General features: G+C 46.4%; 1 protein-coding gene across 3 annotated transcripts in view; it reads left to right on the top strand.

Annotated features, from left to right (window-relative positions):
* The window catches only part of LOC129834438 (centrosome-associated protein CEP250-like), a 193,231-nt gene that overhangs the window by 104,212 nt on the left and 63,340 nt on the right, over positions 1–25,679 (top strand). For all 3 annotated transcript variants that reach the window (XM_055899417.1, XM_055899418.1, XM_055899419.1), the window contains exons 8-13: positions 9,957–10,037; positions 10,796–10,879; positions 13,252–13,398; positions 18,077–18,160; positions 18,833–19,003; positions 20,424–20,498. In XM_055899417.1, the coding sequence (XP_055755392.1) occupies positions 9,957–10,037; positions 10,796–10,879; positions 13,252–13,398; positions 18,077–18,160; positions 18,833–19,003; positions 20,424–20,498 (642 nt within the window). The remainder of the gene's footprint in view (positions 1–9,956; positions 10,038–10,795; positions 10,880–13,251; positions 13,399–18,076; positions 18,161–18,832; positions 19,004–20,423; positions 20,499–25,679) is intronic.

The raw sequence follows: 25,679 nt of genomic DNA on the forward strand, positions 1-25,679 counted from the left end.
AGGTCTTCATGGCTTTCTTGGCTAGGTCTTCATGGCTGTGTCTTCATGGCTAGGCCTTCATGGCTAGGTCTTCTTGGCTAGGTCTTCATGGCTAGGTTTTCTTGGATAGGTCTTCTTGGATAGGTCTTCATGGCTAGGTCTTCATGGCTAGGTCTTCTTGGCTAGGTCTTCATGGCTAGGTCTTCTTGGCTAGGTCTTCATGGCTAGGTCTTCCTGGCTAGGTCTTCATGGCTAGGTCTTCATGGCTTTCTTTTTATATCAAGAAGAGATTCTGGTAATTGTAACAATACAGTTATTGTCATGTACTGATATAATACAATACAATAGTGTAGGTGTGAGTTTAACAATACCGAAACTATTGATGTTAATTGGTTTATGTTTTTGAAACTTCTGGGCCAGGCCGTCATTGTGGACGAGAACAAGTTATTGACTTTTTCTCGATAAAGAATGGATGAAAAAGACCCAGGCTTGAAAGACCAGTCTTGAAAGGTGTCGCACATTTCATTTCCCCTTCTTTACAACATGTATTTTATCCTGCCACTCCAGACTAGGTGCAGGAGATTAATCTAATAGCAGAGATGAGTGCGTTGTACCTATCAGTACTACATGTTTTATTGTTTTACAACTCTTACTGGGTGTGTGTGAGTCATTACTGTTCTACCACTAACCGAGCTACTTTTTAATTGCAATCCAAGGAGAGTCGTGATAGTTTCAGCTGGAGATAACCTGCTGCTATGCTTCTGAAAAGATGGCTGTTTTTAGATGATCCAATCTCCACCAACACTAGCAAGGCACTCTTTTTGTTTGTTTGTTTGTTTGTGTGTTTGTGTGTGTGTGTGTGTGTGTGTGTGTGTGTGTGTGTGTGTGTGTGTGTGTGTGTGTGCGTGCGTGCGTGCGTGCGTGCGTGCGTGCGTGCGCGCGCGTGCGTGCGTGCATGGTTCTGTGTGTCTGTGTGTGTGTGTGCACGTGTGTGTGTCCTCGTAGCTGCGTCTGTTTTGGTGTGTGGGTGGTGGGTGATAACACAGTTTACAACTAGGTGTAGGGAGCATTCCGTGAACAAACAGCATGATTTGATTCTGGGAAAACACATGTATTAGTGAGTGCTCACTTCAGTGTGCTGAGAACGTGGGTGGTGGAGTTGCAGATGACACAATCACGTGTTGTTGACCATGATTTCATTGTGTTCTTGTTGTTGGTTTCTTAGCTTTTTAAATAGCTTTTACATTTTTAAGTAGTAGTCTCAAATCCTCCTAACAGTGGGCTCTCGTAGTGAAGGCCTACTTGACTTACGCTTCTGGCATACCCTCTGGCCTTGCGTGCGCACACACACACACATTCATAGTGGAGATGAGGATGAGGGGAAAATAAATAAGCTGCAGCACTGCATAAGGTGTCAGCGTGTCCTCTTCGCCGGCCATAAAAGTTAATTAAAGAAAATGAATTTTTATTATGCTGTGCTGCTGGAGCACGGCTGCTGCTTAATAATAGCCTCTCCTGGAGCTGCTGTCAAGAGGAGCACCAAAGCAGAATAATGGCACTGTGTGTGTGTGTGTGTGTGTATGTGTGTGTGTGTGTGTGTGTGTGTGTGTGTGTGTGTGTGTGTGTGTGTGTGTGTGTGTGTGTGTGTGTGTGTGTGTGTGTGTGTGTGTGTGTGTGTGTGTGTGTGTGTGTGTGTGTGTGTGTGTGTGTGTGTGTGTGTGTGTGTGTTCATGTGCCAGAGGGATTCATTCTGTGTTGGTAGGACTGTTCTGTTACATTACAGTGATGATATTCTATTGTACATAGTCCTTCTATTCCTACAAAGACCACTCAATATTTCATTGTTTTATTTGTGAAGAGGTTGAGCCACACCTAATGACATCTGAGGACTTGGATTTCACCTACCTTAGTCATGTGATTCCACCATGGCTCGATAAAGACCTGATTCTCTTGAAAGCCATATCCCCATGTGGCGAATACCTCAGAATACTGCAGTGCACTGGGTGTCTAAATAGTCAGGCTATGTGGAATATATCAGGGTTTATGTAGTAGTCCTTATTTGTATTCCCTTCCTGCCACTGCTTTAATGATATTTGTTTTGCTCTGCTCTGAGAGTATTTTGGGAGTCTCAGTGGGGAGTTTAGGTTTTAGGAGGATTGGGTGATTTGAATCAATGTGGCTCATGTTTCTTCTGGCATACAGCGATGCTCTCTTTTTTTGGCACATTTGAAAGAGAAACGTGGGCATATCAAACACTCTCACACAAGTACACACACCTAAGAATGCACTCACTCACACACACACAAACAAGAAAACAAACGCATGCACACTAACAAACATTAGGATATACAGTACCTAGCAACTCTACCTGTTTTCCAGCTTTAGCATTATATCCATACAGTATAATACATTTAGGGAATGCTATTTAAGAGCCTACATACAGCACAGTATGGAGTGGTGGATTCGATCTCTAGGTTTATGTCTAAGTTCAGCTTTAATTACCAGAACGACTCAGCAGTAAATTAAGTGGCGGAGGATGAGTTGAGAAAGGGAGGGGGGCGGAGGAGAAGGGAAAGGGAGGGGGGAGGATAGACGGGGGAGTGGGGAGGGGAGCAGTGCGGCAGTAAAGGATGCATTAAGCAATTAAAGTTAGGGCGCAAAAGAATGAAGTGATGCAATGATTTTTGCAGTAATTGCCTTCGCTATGACTGGTGATCACAGGGGAGCAGGGCAGAGAGGGGGGGGGGGGCGTCAACAATATTGGTATCTTCTTCTGAAAGTCCTTCATACTCACTCACAATCAAGGTTATACTATACACACGTGATACACACACGTATGCATTGCATACATATAAAAACACGAACACACATATTCTAAATTGCACAGGTCCAAAGCAGGAGGAAAATAGTATGCTTGGCTTTACATTTGCGTTGATTAATTCATATGTGCAATCATAATCGCTCTCTCTCCCTCTCTCTCTCATCACCACAGAAACGTATAGAGACACCACCATCTGCACACAAATGCGTGTATAATTATGTATGCATCAATATTTGATAAAGAACACATGAGTTAGCAACCTGCAGTATTTGTGATCTTGAATGGTGGGATTATGTTAACAGTGCTCACACAAGCTCATCTATGATTTATCTGGTGCCAGAGCTTTTTCACTCTTTAAAGCATTTGTCTCGCCTGTCTGTGGGAGATAAGACAGTGGAAATACTTGGGATGGGACGGAGAACAGGAAAGCAGGGGGAGAGAGAGCGAGGACAGAGACAGTGCCGAAGGAAAGAGAGGTGTAACCTTTTGTTTGTGACTGGGGTGTGTGCTGAGCCCTCCCTCCTTCCCTCTCTCTCTCTTTCTCCTTTTCTCTCTCCTTCTCTGTGTTTCAGAGGGACGTCTGGCTCCCGCTAGCTGCTCCCTGCAGGCCCTGATTAATGCTAATTTATGCAGCCTCCGCTGGCACAAAGCAGGGCTGGGAGGGGCCCTCTCCCCTGATTACCAGCAGAGAGAGAGGGGGAGGTGGGAGAGGGGGTGACGTGGACAGACACCTCATTTAATTTAATACATTGGAGCATGCGGTGGCGGGGTGCGCCAGAGAAGGAGGGAGATAATCAAGAGCCCTGGCCCTTATAAATGTGCGCTGAGATGACACAGAAGAGATTGGATTTGGAAACGAGGAGCAAAGAAGAGCAAAGCCGAGCGGAACGCGATTGATTGATTCCATTCAAGTGATCACACCCGCTGATAAGGAATTAGTTATTTTTCTTTTTTTAAGTAGGAAAGAAAATCTGAGTTTTTCCCCCCAAATTTAATACAGTGATTGCGAATTCAGTGTTTTCTTAGCTCGGCCTATCCCTTATTCAGTGATGTTCTCTGTTTTTACAGTCACACGTAACTATCCTGTTTCATATAGCAGAATCTGCTTTAAAAATAACTACAAACAGCAGCAATATGGCTGCCAACACATCCAAGCATTCCAAACTCAATTCCCTAAATAAAAACTGCTTCTGTAGGTATTTTGGGCCCAGACTTCCCAGTGGTTCCAGTTCAGTAATGCAGCTCTGTGAAGTAAAGTGATACTTGGAAACCCCCATGGTTCCCTGAAGACTCGCTCTGGCCATCCCTGAGCTGGTGCTGGTGCACCTCACGAGGCTCTGCTCTCTCTCTCTGCTGAAGGTTGCAATGCCGTCCACGCTGTGACGAATGGCAGGAAATCGGGAGGCGGCCATGACAGGCAGATTATGAGATCCCTCTGTCTACATGATTTAGCCTCTTAATCGTTAAACATGATTAAAGCAAACAAATGCAGCATTATTAGATTAGTCAGAAGGACATGGAGTCTTTGGCACTGATTACCTTTTCCTTTTTAATGAAATGCTGCTCCGAATTAACATTGCTTTGGCTAATTTGATTTAGCACTGCCTCAAGAAATGCCAGACAGCTCTGATTCAACTGCAGACTGTTTGAGATCCTTGTCAGGAGCTTAAGACCAAACAGCGATGCAAGATCAACGTTTCCAGCATTTTACAAAGTTCAAGAGGCTGATTGAGTTACAGGCGCTGTATTCTAAATGACAAAATGCTTTGGATGAGCTAGTCAGAGATAGTAGAGATGGGATAGAGAAACTAGAGGGGGGGGTAGAGGAGGTAGATATGGATGACAGGAAGTAGAGAGGGGATAGAGAAACTAGAGATGGGGTGGAGAAAGTAGAGATGGAGTGGAGGAAGTAGAGATGGGATAGAGAAACTAGAGATGGGGTGGAGGAAGTAGAGATGGGATAAAGAAACTAGAGATGGGATAGAGAAACTAGAGATGTGGTGGAGGAAGTAGAGATGGATAGAGAAACTAGAGATGGGGTAGAGAAACTAGAGATGTGGTGGAGGAAGTAGAGATGGGATAGAGGAACTAGTAATGGGATAGAGAAACTAGAGATGGGGTGGAGAAAGTAGAGATGGATAGAGAAACTAGAGATGGGGTAGAGAAACTAGAGATGTGGTGGAGGAAGTAGAGATGGGATAGAGGAACTAGTAATGGGATAGAGAAACTAGAGATGGGATAGAGAAACTAGACATGGGGTGGAGAAGGTAGAGATGGGATAGAGAAACTAGAGATGGGATAGAGAAACTAGAGATGGGATAGAGAAACTAGAGATGGGGTAGAGAAACTGGAGATGGGATAGAGAAACTAGAGATGGGATAGAGAAACTAGAGATGGGATAGAGAAACTAGAGATGGGATAGAGAAACTAGAGATGGGATAGAGAAACTAGAGATGGGGTAGAGAAACTAGAGATGGGATAGAGAAACTAGAGATGGGATGGCGAAACTAGAGATGGGATGGCGAAACTAGAGATGGGATAGAGAAACTAGAGATGGGGTGGAAGAAGTAGAGATGGGATACATTTAGTTAAGTGTTAGTGTACCTGTGGCAGGACGGATAAAGAAACTGAAACAGCAGGGAATCAGCTCAGCAAATCCAATGTATGTAATTTGGATGTGTGTTTGTGTTTATGTTGTTGTGTATATGCGTGTGTGTGCATAATGCTAATCTGCAGTCCAGCAGAAGAGGAGCTCTGAGGTCCTGCTGGTGTGTAATTGGCAGCGGGTGCTGCATTGTTGTTCAGAATAATCCTGTCAGCATAATCCTCCTTTGTGGGGTTCATTAATTGCACTTAACATTGCATGCAATCTAGCTGATTCAGGGCCTGCCTTTGAGCCAGCCTCAGCCCCTCTCCCCACATAAAGCCTCTGTCACTTCAAAGGCTAAAGGGACTGGCCTAAGCATGTTTTCAGATTTTTAAATCTACAGTGCTTTTTATTTGTGAGTTTTACGGCCGTATGGCCACATTGTGTCTGTGCTGAAATGAATTGAACAGGCAGGCAGCCTCTCGGTCGGAGCAGCTGCTGCAGACATTTGTGTCTGAGGAGGGATGTAGTGTTTTAATGGCCTGGTATACACACGTGGCAGATCATTTTCTATTCCACTCCGCTCACAAAAGAGGAAGTAAAAACACTTTTTACAGAAACCCTTTCCCGGCTCTTGCATTCTATTTGGATAAAGCGTGTTTCTACTCGGGTTCCTGCTCCTCCAGTATATTCCTCTGTATTGTGGAGAGAGAACCACTCAGGCAACCGAGTCTAGCCCAGCGTGGGATAGAAACACTGTTCTCTCACGCAGCCCTGCTTCTGAGTTACCCTCCTGCAAACTACAGCCTTTTTTATTTTCCTGAATGAAACTTTAAGAAATCCATTTATGGCGGCCTTCGCAACCTTGGCTGTCAGACACATGGCCGCTTAAAATCAGAGGTCAGCCCCAGACTTGTTTAATAGCTACTCAGAGCACCTAAGCGAGTGTGTGTCTGCCTCAACTCGCAATAAATACTCACTGGATGGGTCCAGGTTTACCTTTCCCCACCGGGCCCTTTAAAGGGACACCTCTTACTCTCTGGCCCATCTTCTTCCTCCCCTCTCCCTTCCCAGTGAGCCTCTACCCAGGTCTGATGGAATAGTTGGGGTGGTGGACTGTGAAGCTGTTGCACATGTTTGGGTAATATGAAGTCTTGGGGAAGTGAAGACTATAATAGCTACCTCTTTCTGTTGGGGTCTGGTTAGTTGGTTAGTATTGGTCAGTATTTGGTTGGGGACCCGGGTTGGTCCGTCCAGGGCTTAGTTTGTCTGTCCATCCTGTATGGAGGAGAATCAGCACCTCTTCTCTCTGTGGACATGACAGCTGCTGGAGACCCATGAATACATTTATAAATGTACTATTGCCCTGCATGTATTACTGTCCAAGTGGAGAATGATGAGCAGTACTGTGGACTCCTCACCCAGGCCACCCCCAGAGAGAAAGGCAGGGAGAATAAGAAGGGAGACTGGGAGAGATCGAGAGAAAGATTGAGAAATAGTGAGGGTAGTGAGAGAGACAGATAGAGGGAGAGGCGGAGAGGGGTCGTCAGAGAGTGACGCAGAGGAATGAGATGTATAGAGACAGAGAGAGGGGGAGACGGAGAGGGCAGTGGGGGAGACAGAGAGGAGTGTGGTGAGACAGAGAGGACTGAGATAGATAGAGACAGAGGCGGGGGGATAAAGAGCTCTCCCCTCCACCTGTGAGCTGAGGCAGTAAAGGGCCTCTCTCAGGCAGAGCAGCCCCATCACTCTCTGCCAGACGAGGGGCTTGTTCTGTGTAGAGTGCCACCAGGGACCGCTGGGCTGCGCCTATAAACTTAATGAAGTTTGACTGAACTCATCAGCTTCTGAGAGCTAGAATCCCAGAGACTAGGAAACCAGATGCGGGGGGGACCTGAAATTTCCGATGGAAGAGGCTCACTTGGAGGTCATTATTGTGGTACAGGAAGTGTCTATGGATGGGGGGGGTGGACAGGGGCGGCCCATCTGCTTTGCCCCTCCCACACCCCACCCATGATGACCCTGATGGCACACATACACCTGGGGTGGCAGGTAGCCTAGCGGTTAAGAGTGTCGGGCCAGTAACCTAAAGGTCGCTGGTTCAAATCGCCAAGCCGACTAGGTGATCTGTCTATGTGCCCTTGAGCAAGGCACATAACCCTTGAACCCCCGTAAAACAACACGTTTCACTGCACCTATCCGGTGTATGTGACAATAAAACACTTGCGGTGTATGTGATCCGGTGTATGTGACAATTTACACACTTGCGATCCAGCTCTTCCCAGCTCGGCCCAAATGAGAGGGATGCTGTTGTTGTCCCTTGCAGGAGGAGAACCTGAAAAATTCTTTTTAACTAGCCTATGGCCTTTTGTCAATTAGATTTTCTCATCTCCTGCGTCCTCTCTCCTCCGCCCTCTCTCGCCTCTTTTTGAAAAAGGTCAAAGGTAATCGAGGAGAGTCGGTGAGGAAAGTGAACGTGGATTGAAATGCGTTTGTGTGAAATTAGATGGTCCTTCTCCACTCATGTGTCAATAGGCAAATGACGTTTACAGGGGTGGATAAATGTGTAAAGTGATCAAAAGAAATTGAGTTAGTTGTGTAATACATTTTATAAATATAACAATAAGTAGCATATTGTTTTTAAAGCTGATTCAAAGGGAGAGGGTGTGGCAAATTACAAAACATACCGAGGTAGGATACACGAGTATCCTCGATGAAAGGTGGCTATCGAGGAGGGGAGGACATTTCCGTTTGCCTACTAATGAAAATACACACTCTCGACCACTTAACGGTTTCAGGGTCACGGAGGAGAGATTACGTAGGACGATTTTTTGCCAAAACAAGAATTTATATTTGAGAGTATATGTCTTTTGTCAAATAAACTATCCGTTTTCATGTTTTTACATGTATTACCCTACTGTTGTCTAGACTGTGTTTATCAGCCTCCACTGTGTTCTATGTAGCGTATGTCACACAGACATGCATGTGAGATTATTGATATGAGTATTCGTCTGGTTTGTTCCTGTGTGTCTGTTTCTCATCTATGCTTTAATTCAGTTCTTTGAGGCATATCCGTCTCTCTCTTTTTTTCTTCTCTTTCCCCCGTCTCTGCCTAGTGGCAGGAGGGAACTTGCCATGCATTTCACGTCCAACTCAGAGTGTGTTGCTATGGTGGTTGCTAGGGATTTAGCCTAGAGTGACGTGAAAAGTCTGAATATTAAAGGTGTCCTTCTGATACAGTGCTGTTTGAAGCTGTGAGGAATGAGCAATCAGGATATCAGGATTGATTTTCAAACACACACCAAAGGATGGTCTGCAGAAAAGATAAACAACAGTATGATTGGTTGTTCATTCATTTCCTCATTTCCACATGTCTATGCATCTCGAACATCACGCTGCTCATACTAAACAGTGTGTACCATCTCATCTGTGTGAAAGCAGCCAGTTGTGTATAAATGACCACGGACAGCAGATTCTCCACGTTCTTGTAAAATAGCAGAGGTCCTAATGTGCTTTCCTCACATCTCTAATACACTGAGTCTCTGAAGGTGACGGCCCGTGATTGTGTGCTAGCTGGGAGAATGTCCTTGGTAGTTAGAGGTTAGGATATAATTGAGGATGTAGAAGTGGAGGCTGAGAACTGGGTGGGGTGGGTGGTGGGGGTGCATTGTAAACAGGGTTAAAGGCTCTCAGCATTAGCTAACTGGGCTCCACACTAGACGCTAATGTGGAGGCAAACGTCTCCTGCATGGAGAGCAGATCAGGTGTCCCCATCACGATCCCCGCCAGCTTTCATGAACTCAACTTAACTTTCTGTCTTCACAATGAAGGAATGCTCATAAAATACATGGGTCCCGGTTACTCATTGTCTGACTGGTAGATTGGTTTTCCAGCACCAGGCAGTACTCTCTGTCTCTGTTTAACTGTCGTCCTTCTCAGCCATCAACTGGCTGTCCAAACCACACTGTCTGTCTTTCTGTCCCTCTTTCTGTCTATCACTCTTTCTTTCTTTCTTTCTTTCTTTCTTTCTTTCTTTCTTTCTTTCTTTCTTTCTGTCTTTCTGTCTGTCTGTCTGTCTGTCTGTCTGTCTGTCTGTCTGTCTGTCTGTCTGTCTGTCTGTCTGTCTGTCTGTCTGTCTGTCTGTCTGTCTGTCTGTCTGTCCGTCCGTCCGTCCGTCCGTCCGTCCGTCCGTCTGTCTGTCTGTCTCAGTCCTGATATGGTAGGACTGGTGTTATTATTACGCAATAAGACCTGAGGGAGTGTGGTATATGGACAGTATATCACGGCTAAGGGCTGTTCTTACGCACGGCGCAACACAGAGTGCCTGGATACAACCCTTAGCCATGGTATATTGGCCATATAACACAAACCCAGAGGTGTCCTATTGCTATTATAAACTGGTTACCAATGTAATTAGAGCAGTAAAAATCATTTGTTGTCATACCCGTGTTATAAGGTCTGATATACCACGACTTTTAGCATTCAGGGATCGAACCACCCAATTTCTAATGAGAATTAGATGTCACACTCTGAAGTCACAACAACCATATTCTTTTAATTATTTTGCAGGGGAGTACTACTGACCCTACAGGATCCAGTCCAGTCCCACATCTTACAGAACAGAGGAGCAGAGAACTGCTGAAGACTGAGGTAGTCACACCCATTAAGTCAATAGCTACTGTCATGTAGCAATAATCACCCAATAAAGTCCCAGTGTCCCCCATACATGACCAAAATGCAATGTACACCATGAAGTAATCTAGTCTTTCCATTGTACTGATGTTGTCCAATAACCTGTCGATTGGAAACCAGACCCTTAACTATTGATGAATTACTAGTAATGTTATTGTGGTGCGTGCCATGGTGTTTTTGTGATTGTGTGTGTTTGAGTATGTGTCTCTGTGATTGTGTGTGTTTGAGTATGTGTCTCTGGGATCGTGTGTGTGTAGTTGTGTGTGACTGCATGGGGTCCAGGCTTATTTAGCAGGCAGATCAATAGCAGGCTAAATGGTAATGACCAGTCCCCAACTCAGAGCTCAAGGCCTGGGGAGAGAAGGACCTGCCCTACCCTGTCCGTCGCCCTCCACCTTCCTCCATCCCACCCTACCCTCCCAGTCTGCAGCCACAGCAGCCGTCACACAACCTCAGGCAGCCTAGTTAGCTCTGGATAAAAAAGCTAGAACCCACGATCAATAGCGTTAGTCTTGTCTGCCTAATTGCTCATTGGTTGACATTGGCGCCAGGCTATATGTAAGTGCATGTTCTCTGAGTGATCGTCTGACTTTGCCTCTCTATCCCACCTCACGCCTAGTGTTGGGTTCACACTCTGCCCCTCTCTCCTCTCCTCGCCTCTGTTCACCCACGTTCGGGATGGGAAAACCTGACCCGTTGGGCTGGCTGCACTCCAGTTATCGCGTCGGGACGCAACCATCCAGAGGCTCCGGCGAGATCTGCTGCTCTCCCACCAGGCCCGTGACTCCCAGTCTGCTCAGGTAAATATCCAGCTAGGATTAATGACCAGCACCAAGATTAGCCAGTCATTTGCAGCGCCAGCTATTCCAATCAGCGGCAGGAAATCAGATGGGCTCATTTTGGCATTCTGAACAGTTTATTATGTGATCCTACGCAGACGTATATGACCAGGAAGCCAGCTGTGGGGAGGGCACTATTGATTGGATTCATTGTGAATTACGTGAATAGATAAATGTGTGAGAGTGCATATAAATAACGGTATTACTCATTCAGGTCCAAATGGAAAATATTAAAGATTTCTGCTTGAATAAATATTAAATATGTCTCTATCAGCACCGTCTAACTAGGGCATTCGCAGCGTTGGTTATTTGACATGATAATTAGGAAGCGTGTTTCTCTTTCCCTCTGATGTGATGATAGTGCTCCTCTGTCTGGGATTTAAATGTACTATTGATCAGTGTGAGGCTCAGGAGCTCAAATCAAAACGGTGCTACAGCCCCGCGCACTTGCATACATTTCTACCTTTTGTTTTTACTTCTTGTTAAAACAAATATTTAAACTTCACCCCTCCAAAAAATACACTGTTATCTGTTATCTGTACCGCTTAACATACGGAGCGCATTTTGTGTTCCTACTCTCTGTTTTTCTCCAGTTGTAGTGTGCTAATGTCATGATTTAAATGAAGTATTGATCAGTTTAGGAGGGGAGAATAGAGAGAGGGAGCGATTGTGAGGAAAGAAAGCAAGAGCAGGGTTATCGGCGTGGATCGCACACAGAAAGAGAGAGCTAAAGGGATGAGCCAGGTTTTTGGTGGGATTCCGTGGAAACGATTCCTATATCAATGCTACTTTCTAATTGAGGAATAAGCAGCAGTCACCTCATCAGGCTTTCCAAGAGGGAGATAGGTGGAGGCAGCCATGATGCTTTTCAACAGAGAAAGAAGGGGAGAAACGCCCGCGCGGGTCCTGTTCTGGGCGGATTTGTGGATTATCTCTCAGCCTGTATGCAGATGTTTGATTAATGGGTCGTCCTGGGACTCGTCTGGGACTCCATCTTGTCTGTTTTCCTTTCCTCCTCCTCTTGCTGCTGTTGTGATGAGCCACCACCATCACCATCTCAGAAACAGGACTATGTCTCTGCCTCTGACCAACTAGACCAGTACCTGCATGGGTCTTTCCTTTCCCTCCTTCTCTCTCTCTTTGTATCCCACTCTCCCAACTTTCCCTCCTCCCTCCCTCCCTCCCTTCTCCCTCTCTCTCTCTAATATGATTTAGCAGGTGACTGTGTTGTGTTAATTAGAGGTAGTTTATTAGAGTTAGTGCTGTGTTGGTGTGCTGGGCCAGCCCACTGGGCAGCCTTCTGCAGGTGTCAGACCGGGATCTGTGGGATCCCTCACTGGTCCAGGAGTTTGTTTGGTTACATGTTGATGGTAAAAACACTAGACATTCTTTTAAAAAAGGGTTCCAAAAGGGTTCTTCGGCTATCCCCATAGGAGAACCCTTTTTGGTTCCAGGTAGAACCCTCTGTGGAAAGGGTTCTTCATGGAACCCAAAAGGGTTCTACCTGGAACCAAAAAAGGTTCTTCAAAGGGTTCTCCTATGGGGACAGCCGAGTGATGCCTTTTAGGTTCTAGGAATCCTGTCCAGTGATTATTACAATGATTTCAAAATGTTGTTTTTAGTTGTTATGCTGTTCTAAGTTGTTTTACATTCTATGATGAATTCTACTGTTTCTCATATTATAATGATTATTTATTTTTTCTTCGTTTAATGACACTTCAGCAGTTGGTTGTCAATGCATTAACTGCATATGAGTAACATTGTAGTATTTACATGTAAACATACATGTTGTCTGTTATCGTGTGTGTTGATACTCACTGACACAACCCCCCGCTTCTAGGAGATGATAATGTTGAAATTGAAAAGGTATATGATTAGTTAAGATTGGACATTCAGATTAGTTCCATGGTGATTATTCTTTATTGACCCATCATTGACCCGTTGTTATTGTTCAGAATAAGAACTGGACAATCTCTCATCATCTGTACTCGTTTTGGGTTCGAACAATGCATAAATGGCAACCATTTCAATACGGTAGGTTGTATTCGTCAGATAGATTTTTTTGCTCTTATTTAATTCATCCAGGCGCTTTCTTACTCATCAGAGGCAGGTGGTTTGAGGCGGATCTCGGGGCTGGTGTTGGGAGAGCAATCCTGGGACTCAGGATGTCTGGACTTGGGCAGCTGGTGGTTCTGATCTGGGATCCGTGGTGTAGCCCTGTCTCAGATAGACAGGCAGGCAGGCAGAGCCAAGAGGAAAGGAGAGGAGAGGCTCTTTGTACCGGATTGATTTTCTCCTCCTCTGCCGCCCTGCCTTCTTTTGTGGTTCGATAGCTGGATGTCCATGGGCAGAGGATCTCTCAGCTGCAGACAGAGCTACAGGAGAGCCAACTGGAGCTCCAGAGGGGACACAGCCGAAGAGAGCAGCAGCAGAGGGACCTGCAGACCCAGACACAGCAGGCAGAGGAGCTCCACACTCAGGTAGAGAACTCACCACCAGGCCCAGGCTTCTCAGGCCTCCTCTCCATGTTAGCTCTTGTTCAGCCATGATGCTTTGTGTCTACAGTTCTTTGAATGTGTGTGTTGGGTGTCTGTTCACTAGTGCACGGTCAAGAACCAACCAATTTACCCCCAGAAATCTAATCCAAATGTGTTTGAAAAATGTAGACTAACTCCTCATACAGGTTGTGTCCACTTTATCATTTAAATGTGTTTTGTATAGAAAGCATAAGCATCTGTTGCCGAATTAGCTAAACTGTGAAAGTGTGTCATCTTATAGAGGAGCTTATCTGTTGACCATAAAATAACTCATCCTTTAGAAACTTGAAGATGTCTCACTTTCTAGCAAAACTATATAGTCAGGGTACATAGGCCTCGGTTAAATCTGCACAATGATCCAATAGCAGCATAATGGGCGATAATCCTCCATGTTGATGGGGAGGCACAACATCCTTTCCTATGGACCAAAGTGCCATAGCGGGACAGCCCTGTATTGGTTCCATTAGTACAGTTGTGCTATCTGATGCTGGGTCGTGGCCTGGGAACATGTGCTGAGCAGCTGGCCCTGTCTGTGTCTGTGTCTGCCTCTGGCCCAGACCACCTCTCTCCTCTCTACAGTCTAACTGGCAGAGGCCAGGAAACATGAGTCAGAGCAGGATGACTATGTTGTTTACTACAGAGAACTGGGGGGATGAGGAGCCTGTCTGTCAACAACAGACTGACAGACAGACAGACACACACAGACAGACATTTAGATAGTCAGACATGCACACAATAAGGCAGACATGACAGACATGTAGAAAAATAGACATCCATAAATATACAGTAGTTAGATACTCTTTTTTTTTTTACCCCTTTTTCGCCCCAATTTTGTGATATCCAATTGGTAGTTACAGTCTTGTCCCATCGTTGCAACTCCCGTACGGACTCGGGAGAGATGAAGGTTGGGAGCCGTGCGTCCCCTGAAACACAACCCAGCCAAGCCGCACTGCTCGCTTAACCCGGAAGCCAGCCGCACCAATGTGTCGGAGGAAATACCGTACACCTGGCGACCGTGTCAGCACGTATTGCGCACGGCTCGAACCAGGGTCTCTAGTGGCACAGCTAGCACTGTGATGCAGTGCCTTAGACCACTGCACCACTCGGGAGGCCTGAGTAGTTAGATACTTAAACAGTTATACATTCCGGTAAAAACAGGTCAGTGTTGTGATGCTCAGCTGAAGGAGATCTCTAGCTGTTGCTGGCCTCCCCTCCTGGAGAAAACTGCAAACCAATCATATTCAGAGCCAATGCTGGCTGTCATTGCCTGTGTCACCTGTCGCTAGGTCTCTAGGCAGACTCTCTGCCTTGAGCTGGAGGGATCCACAGCAGCGATCTGCTCTACATGCCTGATGGGAGATCTCATTCACACTTGTCACTCTATCAATGACTGCACCATTCCCTGAGCTCTCTGCCTGTATCTCCCCCTTCTATCTATATAGCATGAAAGGAACGAGTCAGTTTCTTTTTCTCCATAGCATAACTGCATAACTATATTCTGTAGCCTCCTGTAACTGTACAGTCATGGCTAGATCTGGTGTTTACATCAGTTATGTCCAATTAATGGATACTGTGTATTGATATACAGTGGGGCAAAAAAGTATTTAGTCATCCACCAATTGTGCAAGTTCTCCCACTTAAAAAGATGAGAGAGGCCTGTAAATTTCATCATAGGTACACTTCAACTATGACAGACAAAATGAGAAAAAAAAATCCAGAAAATCACATTGTAGGATTTTTAATGAATTTATTTGCAAATTATGGTGGAAAATAAGTATTTGGTCAATAACAAAAGCATATCTCAATACTTTGTTATATACCCTTTGTTGGCAATGACAGAGGTCAAACGTTTTCTGTAAGTCTTCACAAGTTTTTCACACACTGTTGCTGGTATTTTGGCCCATTCCTCCATGCAGATCTCCTCTAGAGCAGTGATGTTTTGGGGCTGTTGCTGGGCAACACGGACTTTCAACTCCCTCCAAAGATTTTCTATGGGGTTGAGATCTGGAGACTGGCTAGGCCACTCCAGGACCTTGAAATGCTTCTTACGAAGCCAATCCTTCGTTGCCCGGACGGTATGTATGGGATCATTGTCATCCTGAAAGACCCAGCCACGTTTCATCTTCAATGCCCTTGCTGATGGAAAGAGGTTTTCACTCAAAATCTTACGATACATGGCCCCATTCATTCTTTCCTTTACACGGATCAGTCGTCCTGGTCCCTTTGCAGAAAAACAGCCCCAAAGCATGATGTTTCCACCCCCATGCTTCACAGTAGGTATGGTGTTCTTTGGATGCAACTCAGCATTCTTTGTCCTCCAAACACGACGAGTGGAGTTTTTACCAAAAAGTTATATTTTGGTTTCATCTGACCATATGACATTCTCCCAATCTTCTTCTGGATCATCCAACTGCTCTCTGGCAAACTTCAGACGGGCCTGGACATGTACTGGCTTAAGCAGGGGGACACGTCTGGCACTGCAGGATTTGAGTCCCTGGCGGCGTAGTGTGTTACTGATGGTAGGCTTTGTTACTTTGGTCCCAGCTCTCTGCAGGTAATTCACTAGGTCCCCCCGTGTGGTTCTGGGATTTTTGCTCACCGTTCTTGTGATCATTTTGACCCCACGGGGTGAGATCTTGCGTGGAGCCCCAGATCGAGGGAGATTATCAGTGGTCTTGTATGTCTTCCATTTCATAATAATTGCTCCCACAGTTGATTTCTTTAAACCAAGCTGCTTACCTATTGCAGATTCAGTCTTCCCAGCCTGGTGCAGGTCTACAATTTTGTTTCTGGTGTCCTTTGACAGCTCTTTGGTCTTGGCCATAGTGGAGTTTGGAGTGTGACCGTTTGAGGTTGTGGACAGATGTCTTTTATACTGATAGCAAGTTCAAACAGGTGCCATTAATACAGGTAACGAGTGGAGGACAGAGGAGCCTCTTAAAGAAGAAGTTACAGGTCTGTGAGAGCCAGAAATCTTGCTTGTTTGTAGGTGACCAAATACATATTTTCCACCATAATTTGCAAATAAATTCATTAAAAATCCTACAATGTGATTTTCTGGATTTTTTTTCTAATTTTGTCTGTCATAGTTGAAGTGTACCTATGATGAAAATTACAGGCCTCTCTCATCTTTTTAAGTGAGAGAACTTGCACAATTGTTGGCTGACTAAATACTTTTTTGCCCCACTGTATTAAGATCCAAGTGCTTCGAACACCAATTGGGCATTATGCTAAAGTTACAACCAGCCTATTTCCTCCATGTGCTAATCAGTGTCCATTAATGATGAACTAATCAACTGTCTTGTCCTATCCTGTCCTTACTCCCTGTGTGTTTCATTCCAGCCCCTCTATGACTCAGATAGTCATTATCACCGCTGTGTCACCCACCTTTAATTTAAAGGCCATTTTCTACTCTCCATAATGACGTGTCACTGTCCTTTCTCCCTAGATTGAATATATTTTAATGTGGTGACTCTGGTCCCTGTCCATATTAGTCATACAAGCTTCTGCCTAACCTGAAAGAAGTTCACTCATAGGCGGCACGTGAGTTTTAAGTTTGGGGACATTTTCACCATAAAAATGCAAACAGATCATTAAAAACGACGTTGTCTGATCCATATAATAGGCCTATGTGTCACGTTCGTCATAGAAATGAGTGGACCAAGGCGCAGCATGAGTAGAGTTCAACATATTTATTATAGTGAAACTAAAAACAACAAATAATAAACAAACGTGCCATTCGTAGCGCACATAGGCACTAAACCAAACAATATCCCACAACGCAGGTGGGAAACGGACCACACTAAGTATGTTCTCCAATTAGAGGCAACGATCATCAGCTGCCTCCAATTGGGAACCATACTCACACCAACATAGAAAATAAAACCTAGAAAACCTAGAAAATATAATATGATGTCCATCTAAACTGGGGTAACAAACTTTCAAGTGGCACTGAGCCAACAATGATAAAGAGTGAATATGCACACTCACAACGGGGATATGCTCGGTGCTCTCCGCTGGTGCCAATGAGATAGGCTACTGTTTGCTCAATGACAATTTGGATAACTAAAAGACAGATTAGAGTGTTTTCATTGTCTTTTCTCTATGGCAATAGCCATTTGCTTTCCAAAATATGTTTTCCCACAATTGTATTTTGAAATGTTGCGATATGCCTGGCTGGGCTTCTCTACTTTTCACTGACAGTCTCAACTCAACAGTCATCTATTTGTAATTTAACGCGCGTTGCCCAAATTGCGGGCACTTCCGACTGTATGCAATGTGATTTAAAGAATGGAATGATCCCCTGTGGCCAAATTGCGCTTTCTGGTGTAGGAGCCTATTTATTTCTGTATAGATAGGAGTAGGCTAATTAGGCTATATAATGACACTAACAATTTACTTTCGCCACGTATGATTTCACTCTTGCAGTTTCTACAGAAGCTTTGGTAACAGCTGTGTTACTTTAAGAAATAATGAAATGCTGTATTGAATAGAAATTGAAAAGAAAACTGTATATATTTACCGTATTCCAGTGTTTGTTCAGAGACAAGTAGACCTTGTTTACGCTGCAGTACTGTAGTATTCCTCCCTCTCTGACATCCTGTCTCTTTTGTCCCCCTAGCTGGCTGAGGTCAAAGGGCGTCTTGTGCAGGTGGAGGGAGAAAATGAGGCACTCATGGGATATAAGCGGGAGCAGGGAGCCGAGGTCAGACTGGGTGCCTGTCGTGGTTCACAGTGACTGGAGTCCACCGCTAACACAATACACACACACTAGTGGAAACACTTTCATAACCAAAAGTCCATCATCAGCAACAATACACGCTGATACACACCCGGATTCATATTGTCCTCCGTAACAAAAATCTCTCCACAGACTTGGAGACTTCCATAAACTAAGTCCATCTCTGTTGACAATGGAGACCTTGATGCTCACATTCACAGTACTGTATACTCTGGAGTCTCTGCCTGTTATAATGTCTCTGTAAGATGTTGTTTATTTACCATTGAGAGTCTGCTCATATCCATGCCTACATAATGTGAGTGTGCAAATGTGTGTGTGTGTACATGCGGTTGTGTGCATGCTTGTATGCAAGTTTGTATCTTTCCATGGTCTCTTCCTCTCAGAGACCCACTCCTTCTCCATTAACCTGGGCAGACAGACAGACAGCGATTCCCACTCAGGAAACTGTGCTCTCCCCTGGGACTAGGGGAATATGGAGGAGATAATATGGAGGAGTTAGACATGGCTCAGGGGCTGGGTGGATATGGGCTCTGTTAGTGCTGGGAATGAGAGGGAAATGAGAGCCACTCTTACCTGATGTGTGTGTGTATGTGTGTGTGTGTGTGTGTGTGTGCGTGCGTGCGTGCGTGCGTGCAGGTGGAAAGGCTGGCAGTGGTGGTGTGTTCTCTGCAGAGCTCTGCCAGGGACAGAGAGGGCACAGAGAGTGCCCAGGCCGAGCGGAGGCGTGTGGACCTGGAGGGGGAGCTGACAGAGACCCGTGTCCAGCTCACGGAGTGCCAGGACAGGCTACAGGAAGCCAGGAGGAGGGTGAGACCACCATGCTATAAACCACCATCAACCCAGCTGTACAGATAGAAACATACAGACACACAGGCACTACCACTCTGTAAGATAATGTCATGTTGACCTGACTGTTACGCTCATTGAGTCTACTTCAGTTCTAGTCTTACCATCTCACACACGGTGAGATACTTGATGTCAGTGCTTATTGGGGTATGCTGGATTACTCCTAGAGTACATACCATTGTAAAGGCAGCTACGCTCATGTTGAAGAAGCTGGAATTGTGTTTGCCGTGGCTCAGAACCTTGTTCAAAAGCCTCCCGCTGATCCAGCCTCTCCATGTGAGATGGTGGAAGTCCGGCACATTTCCTCTAGTGCTCAGCATACGGCCAGAGTCTTTATCTGAACACAATTAGTCATTTTCCCAGGCCTCTGCACTCTGCAGGCTCTCCCACTGTAATTTCTCTGCATTTCCCTGTACCCTTTAGTAGTGGGGTTTGAGTCCACCCTGAGCCCCAGCTCCTCTGCCCAGGCATCCATTACAGCTCTCCAGGACAGCAGCATTAATCCACCTGATGCCATGCCAGTCGTGCTCCTCACATGGAAATGAAGCTGCCCCACTGCTGCTGTATTACTATTCACAGGAGGCTATGGAAGAAACTGTGTGTGTGTGTGTGTGTGTGTGTGTGTGTGTGTGTGTGTGTGTGTGTGTGTGTGTGTGTGTGTGTGTGTGTGTGTGTGTGTGTGTGTGTGTGTGTGTGTGTGTGTGTGTGTGTGTGTGTGTGTGTGTGTGTGTGTGTGTGTGTGTGTGTGTGTGTGTGTGTGTGTGTGTGTGTGTGTGTGTGTGTGTGTGTGTGCTCTCTCTCCATGTCACCTTTGTTGACTTTGTCTCTCTTGCTCCGGTTCTGTGCTCTCTGCTTTAATGACGCATATATCCTATCTTCAGTCACTGCTTAATCCCAGCAGTGCTGGCTCAGGAACAGATTACTGCTCTCAGACATGAGAGAAGTGCAGGGAGGGAGGGAGAGAGAGAGAGACGCCTCAATGAGACGATCCACAGGGAGACAGAGGGGTCCAGCAAATGTATGTGGAAGTGTACATGCCCACAACCCTGTCTCAGACAGAAAATTATTTTAAAAACTCCTTCCACTGCTTTTGTTCATCCTCATTTGCTATGATGGACTTTGTGTATAGCCAGAGAACCATGTCCAGGTTCACACCAACACTCTCTCAGAGTATGCAGTGGGTTTCAGGATGGACATTTCCATGTTAGGATGAATCACCTTACTCAATGCCCTCTCTATCTACCAATGTCTTATCTCACCTCTAGCTCCATTATGAGCTCAAACTGCATGTTTCTGACCCCCTCTCTTTTCCTCCCTCCCTCTCTCTCTTCCTCCCTCTCCCCCTCTCTCTCTTCTTCCCTCTCTCCCCCTCTTTCTCCAGGCTGAGGAGCAGACCCAGAAGTGTCAGGCCAAGGTGTCCAGTCTGAAGAGCCAGCATGGCTGTGTTAGTCAGCAGGTACGCAGGCCCATGTGACAGACCCAATCCTAACCCTTTCCCCCTTGATTCCTCACATCCTACCCATACCCCATCCCTACCTCGCACTGCTGTTACCATCCCTACCACACCCTGCTGTTACCATCCCTACCTCGCACTGCTGCTACCATCCCTACCTCACCCTGCTGTTACCATCCCTACCTCGCACTGCTGTTACCATCCCTACCTCGCCCTGCTGTTACCATCCCTACCTCACCCTGCTGTTACCATCCCTACCTCACCCTATTGTTACCATCCCTACCTCACCCTGCTGTTACCATCCCTACCACACCCTGCTGTTACCATCCCTACCACACCCTGCTGTTACCATCCCTACCTCACCCTGCTGTTACCATCCCTACCTCACCCTGCAGTTACCATCCCTACCACACCCTGCTGTTACCATCCCTACCTCGCACTGCTGTTACCATCCCTACCACACCCTGTTGTTACCATCCCTACCACACCCTGCTGTTACCATCCCTACCTCGCACTGCTGTTACCATCCCTACCTCGCACTGCTGTTACCATCCCTACCACACCCTGTTGTTACCATCCCTACCTCACCCTGCAGTTACCATCCCTACCACACCCTGTTGTTACCATCCCTACCTCGCACTGCTGCTACCATCCCTACCTCACCCTGCTGTTACCATCCCTACCTCACCCTGTTGTTACCATCCCTACCACACCCTGTTGTTACCATCCCTAACACACCCTGCTGTTACCATCCCTACCACACCCTGTTGTTACCATCCCTACCACACCCTGCTGTTACCATCCCTAACACACCCTGCTGTTACCATCCCTAACACACCCTGCTGTTACCATCCCTAACACACCCTGCAGTTACCATCCCTACCATACCCTGCTGTTACCATCCCTACCTCACCCTGTTGTTACCATCCCTACCACACCCTGCTGTTACCATCCCTACCTCACCCTGTTGTTACCATCCCTACCTCACCCTGCTGTTACCATCCCTACCTCACCCTGTTGTTACCATCCCTACCTCACCCTGCTGTTACCATCCCTACCTCACCCTGCTGTTACCATCCCTACCACACCCTGCTGTTACCATCCCTAACACACCCTGCAGTTACCATCCCTAACACACCCTGCAGTTACCATCCCTAACACACCCTGCTGTTACCATCCCTACCACACCCTGCTGTTACCATCCCTAACACACCCTGCAGTTACCATCCCTACCACACCCTGCTGTTACCATCCCTAACACACCCTGCTGTTACCATCCCTACCATACCCTGCTGTTACCATCCCTACCTCACCCTGCTGTTACCATCCCTACCTCGCACTGCTGTTACCATCCCTACCTCACCCTGTTGTTACCATCCCTACCTCACCCTGCTGTTACCATCCCTACCTCACCCTGCTGTTACCATCCCTACCTCGCACTGCTGTTACCATCCCTACCACACACTGCTGTTACCATCCCTACCTCGCACTGCTGTTACCATCCCTACCTCACCCTGCTGTTACCATCCCTACCACACCCTGTTGTTACCATCCCTACCACACCCTGCTGTTACCATCCCTAACACACCCTGCTGTTACCATCCCTAACACACCCTGCTGTTACCATCCCTACCTCGCACTGCTGTTACCATCCCTACCACACCCTGCTGTTACCATCCCTACCACACCCTGTTGTTACCATCCCTACCACACCCTGCTGTTACCATCCCTAACACACCCTGCTGTTACCATCCCTACCTCACCCTGCTGTTACCATCCCTAACACACCCTGCTGTTACCATCCCTACCTCGCACTGCTGTTACCATCCCTACCACACCCTGCTGTTACCATCCCTAACACACCCTGCTGTTACCATCCCTACCTCGCACTGCTGTTACCATCCCTACCACACCCTGCTGTTACCATCCCTACCTCGCACTGCTGTTACCATCCCTACCTCACCCTGCTGTTACCATCCCTAACACACCCTGCTGTTACCATCCCTACCTCACCCGGTTACCTTTTGTGTTGCCTTTTTCCATTCTCACTGTTTCTGAACAAAACAGTCATTTATTGAGTATTTTTGTCTTATGAAACATGTCTTTGTTTGATCTCTCTCTCACACTATGTGTTGTCTATCACACACACACATCCCCAGCTCAGCTTGTTTCAGACTCCATGCGGCTTGTCATGTATTTCACAGACTGTGAAACATGAAGGATCAGCTGCCATTTAGGACTTGTCTGTCTCTCTGTCTCCGTCTCACACACGCAGTGTGCACACACCTACACACAACACACACACACTCTCTGTTGGCCCTGTCCAGTCCTGTGGAGATGACAGGAGCGTGGGGTCAGAATGAGCGAGCTCCTTCCTCCGCCTGGGTGTCCTGGGGGTTAATTAACCCTCCTCTCCCAGACTCCAGCAGCCCCATCCTGCTCCAGCAACTCCAGGTGTAAATAAGTTGTGCGAGCCCAAATGGTCTCCTCTGTAACTAGGCTGGTTGCTGGACCTGTCTGCTGGCATCACGCGGGCCCCTCCCAGGTTAGATGACTGTTAGGGCCAGGCGGACAGCGAATGATTGCTAATAAAACATTTGATTGAGAGGAGAACAGAGTGAGAACCATAAACAGGCTGGATTCTGCCCTTTCATTTTGCCATCTCCAGAGAATTGGTTTTGCTGTGCCGCAGAGCGACTCACACACAAGCAGTTATTTGTGTGCCCTAGGACTGGAATTTAATTTTGTGCGTGTGTGTGTGTGTGTGTGTGTGTGTGTGTGTGTGCGTGTGCGTGTGCGTGTGCGTGTGCGAGTGTACGATCACATGTGCAGGTGTAATGTGGTGTGTGTATTTTATACTTTCCTATTTTATAGAAATGAGCCAGGGTTTTTCTAGATGTGAAATCTCCCGTCCCTATAGGTGCAGCAGTGCTGCTACAGATAAGGAGACAAAACAATAATTTCATACTGCAGTGGGAAAATTACCATAGAGTTACCAAGATGGCCACTGCAGAGCTGTGAATGCACTGCTGAGCCCTCTGCAATCTCCCCTCATTCTGCTCTTTGTGAGGCAGGTCTGTAGTGATGAGCTATTGTACAGGCTAGTGTTTAGCTACTGTGTTTGACTACAGGATGTGGCTATTCTACTGTAATTTACCAGCATGTTGTGGGCACTTTGTGTTAGATATATTGTATGGTGGTTGTTGACAGTGTCTTGGTAGTGCATATACTGTATGGCTGGTATCACTGGATGGTTGCTGTTGCTGAGTGAAACTGAGAGGCTGTTATGCTTACTGGTATGTATTTCTACTACAGTATTCTGCGTGGATGCATGGGACTGATGGGTCTTGTTGGTGTGTGTTGCCAGTGTGTTGGACAAATGTGCATTCCTGGTGTGTGTTTAAGGTGCTCTATGATTGCTGGGGTGGGTAAATAGCTTGACACAGTATAAGACCACTATGTTTAATGCTGGTGTATGTTGGTTCTGTGCAGGGTGTATAAAATGCATAATGGGTGTGTTGGGGTAGTTGAGTGTCTTTGGGGGTTATGTACCATCAGTGCGGTGGGGTGTTGGTGTGGTGGGGTATAACACCAGTGTATTGGGGGGTGTGGGGTATATACTGTAATAACACATGGGGTGTGGGGCTGGGGTATGATGAAAGGGTAGAAGCGTATATCAGACTCCAGCCCAGGCAGAACTAATAAAAGGCCAACCATGTTGGAGCTCCTCTGCTTCTGGCAACAGCGCTGCTTTTTACTGCCGCTCTGACAGCAAGATAAAGTGCTCATCCAATTAGAAAAATATTTGGTCACCTACCTACCAATGGAGCTTGGGCTTGTATTTTTCAAGCCATTTGATCTGGAATCCTTGCTATTTTTATTGTATGTTTTCCTACCATTGTGTATATACATTTTATTGCGCAGCCATGGAATGTCGATGAACCATTTACCATGTAGTAATGTAGTGAATGTTGTCTGTCTCAGTGTGGTTTCTAATGAAGGGTGGGGCTGGAGGCACTGCTACATAGTGTAGGTCTGTGTATTGTATGGTGGTGTGTGGGTTTACATTCTGTTAGGTTTTTGTGTTGGTGTCGGCTATGTTTGGGCTGAGAGGATTTCTGTCATTTGTCCGTTTCCTGTGCAGGGCTCTGTACATGTATACTAGTGCTAGTCGCCTTCTCTGCTTAAGAATACTGATGTATTTTTTTCCAGAGTGCATTAAAATTAAATTCTCTCTTGTTGTAAAAAGAGGCACACGTTAAAAATAATTGGATGTGGGAGAGAACAAAGGGCTGCCTCTCATTCCCCCCCTGCACACCACAGCTAGGCGTTAATACCAAGCCAGCCGCATTGTTCTGCCGTCTGCAGCCATCCCCCCAGCCAGACACTCGGCGCTGGAGAAGTCACTTTTAATGTCTGATAATCAAGGTGAATTTTCAAAAAGCTGCCATTTTCAAACGATGGTGTATATATTACATGGAGATGGGATTTGAGGAGGGGAGGGGCTCTGCTGGGAGAGAGGCAGAGCCTCGGACATGCACAGTGGAAGAGAGACACCTAATGGCCACGGCAGGAACTGCAGGCAAGTTTTGCTCTGTGCTGGCAATCGATGGAGGAAGGCGGTTGTCAGTTCACTGTCAGTCATGTGTTGTTGTGCTGTGTAATTTGCTTTGTCTGTGGTAGAGTATATGTGTTCCACAAGTTCAGGCTGAACAATAGCTTTCAGTGATTCTTATTTTCTCAAGGAGCCATTCACTAGGAATGTCCTTGTGTCCTCCAAACATTCACGTTCATTTTAGCCTCCGTTTCTATACTCATATACAGACAGAGTATATAGAGATATATTTCTAAAGATAGTATGTCCACGTATATGTGTTTATCCGCTTTGCTCAGTAATGGAGATTGCGATGGAGCGTAGCAGGGGAGACTGAGGCAGCCGAGATAGGAGTAGGGGGCTCCATTTCTCTGGTGTGGTGCAGGGGCTCATCTTCCCCCGCCCCCTCTCCCTTCTTTCTTCCCCACGCTGCTCTAAGGTAGGATTATTTCTCCCCCGCTCTGCCGCACCATATATCCCAGGTCCGCAGTTCCCCCTCGCCTCTGTCATTTTTCACGGCGTGTTTTCTTGCGGGTGAAGCATTGCACGGTGGCACTGTGTCTATGCAATATGTTAAGGAGGTGAAAATA

Source organism: Salvelinus fontinalis, chromosome 35 (assembly GCF_029448725.1).
Source record: "Salvelinus fontinalis isolate EN_2023a chromosome 35, ASM2944872v1, whole genome shotgun sequence".
In the NCBI taxonomy this organism is placed as follows: Eukaryota; Metazoa; Chordata; class Actinopteri; order Salmoniformes; family Salmonidae; genus Salvelinus; species Salvelinus fontinalis.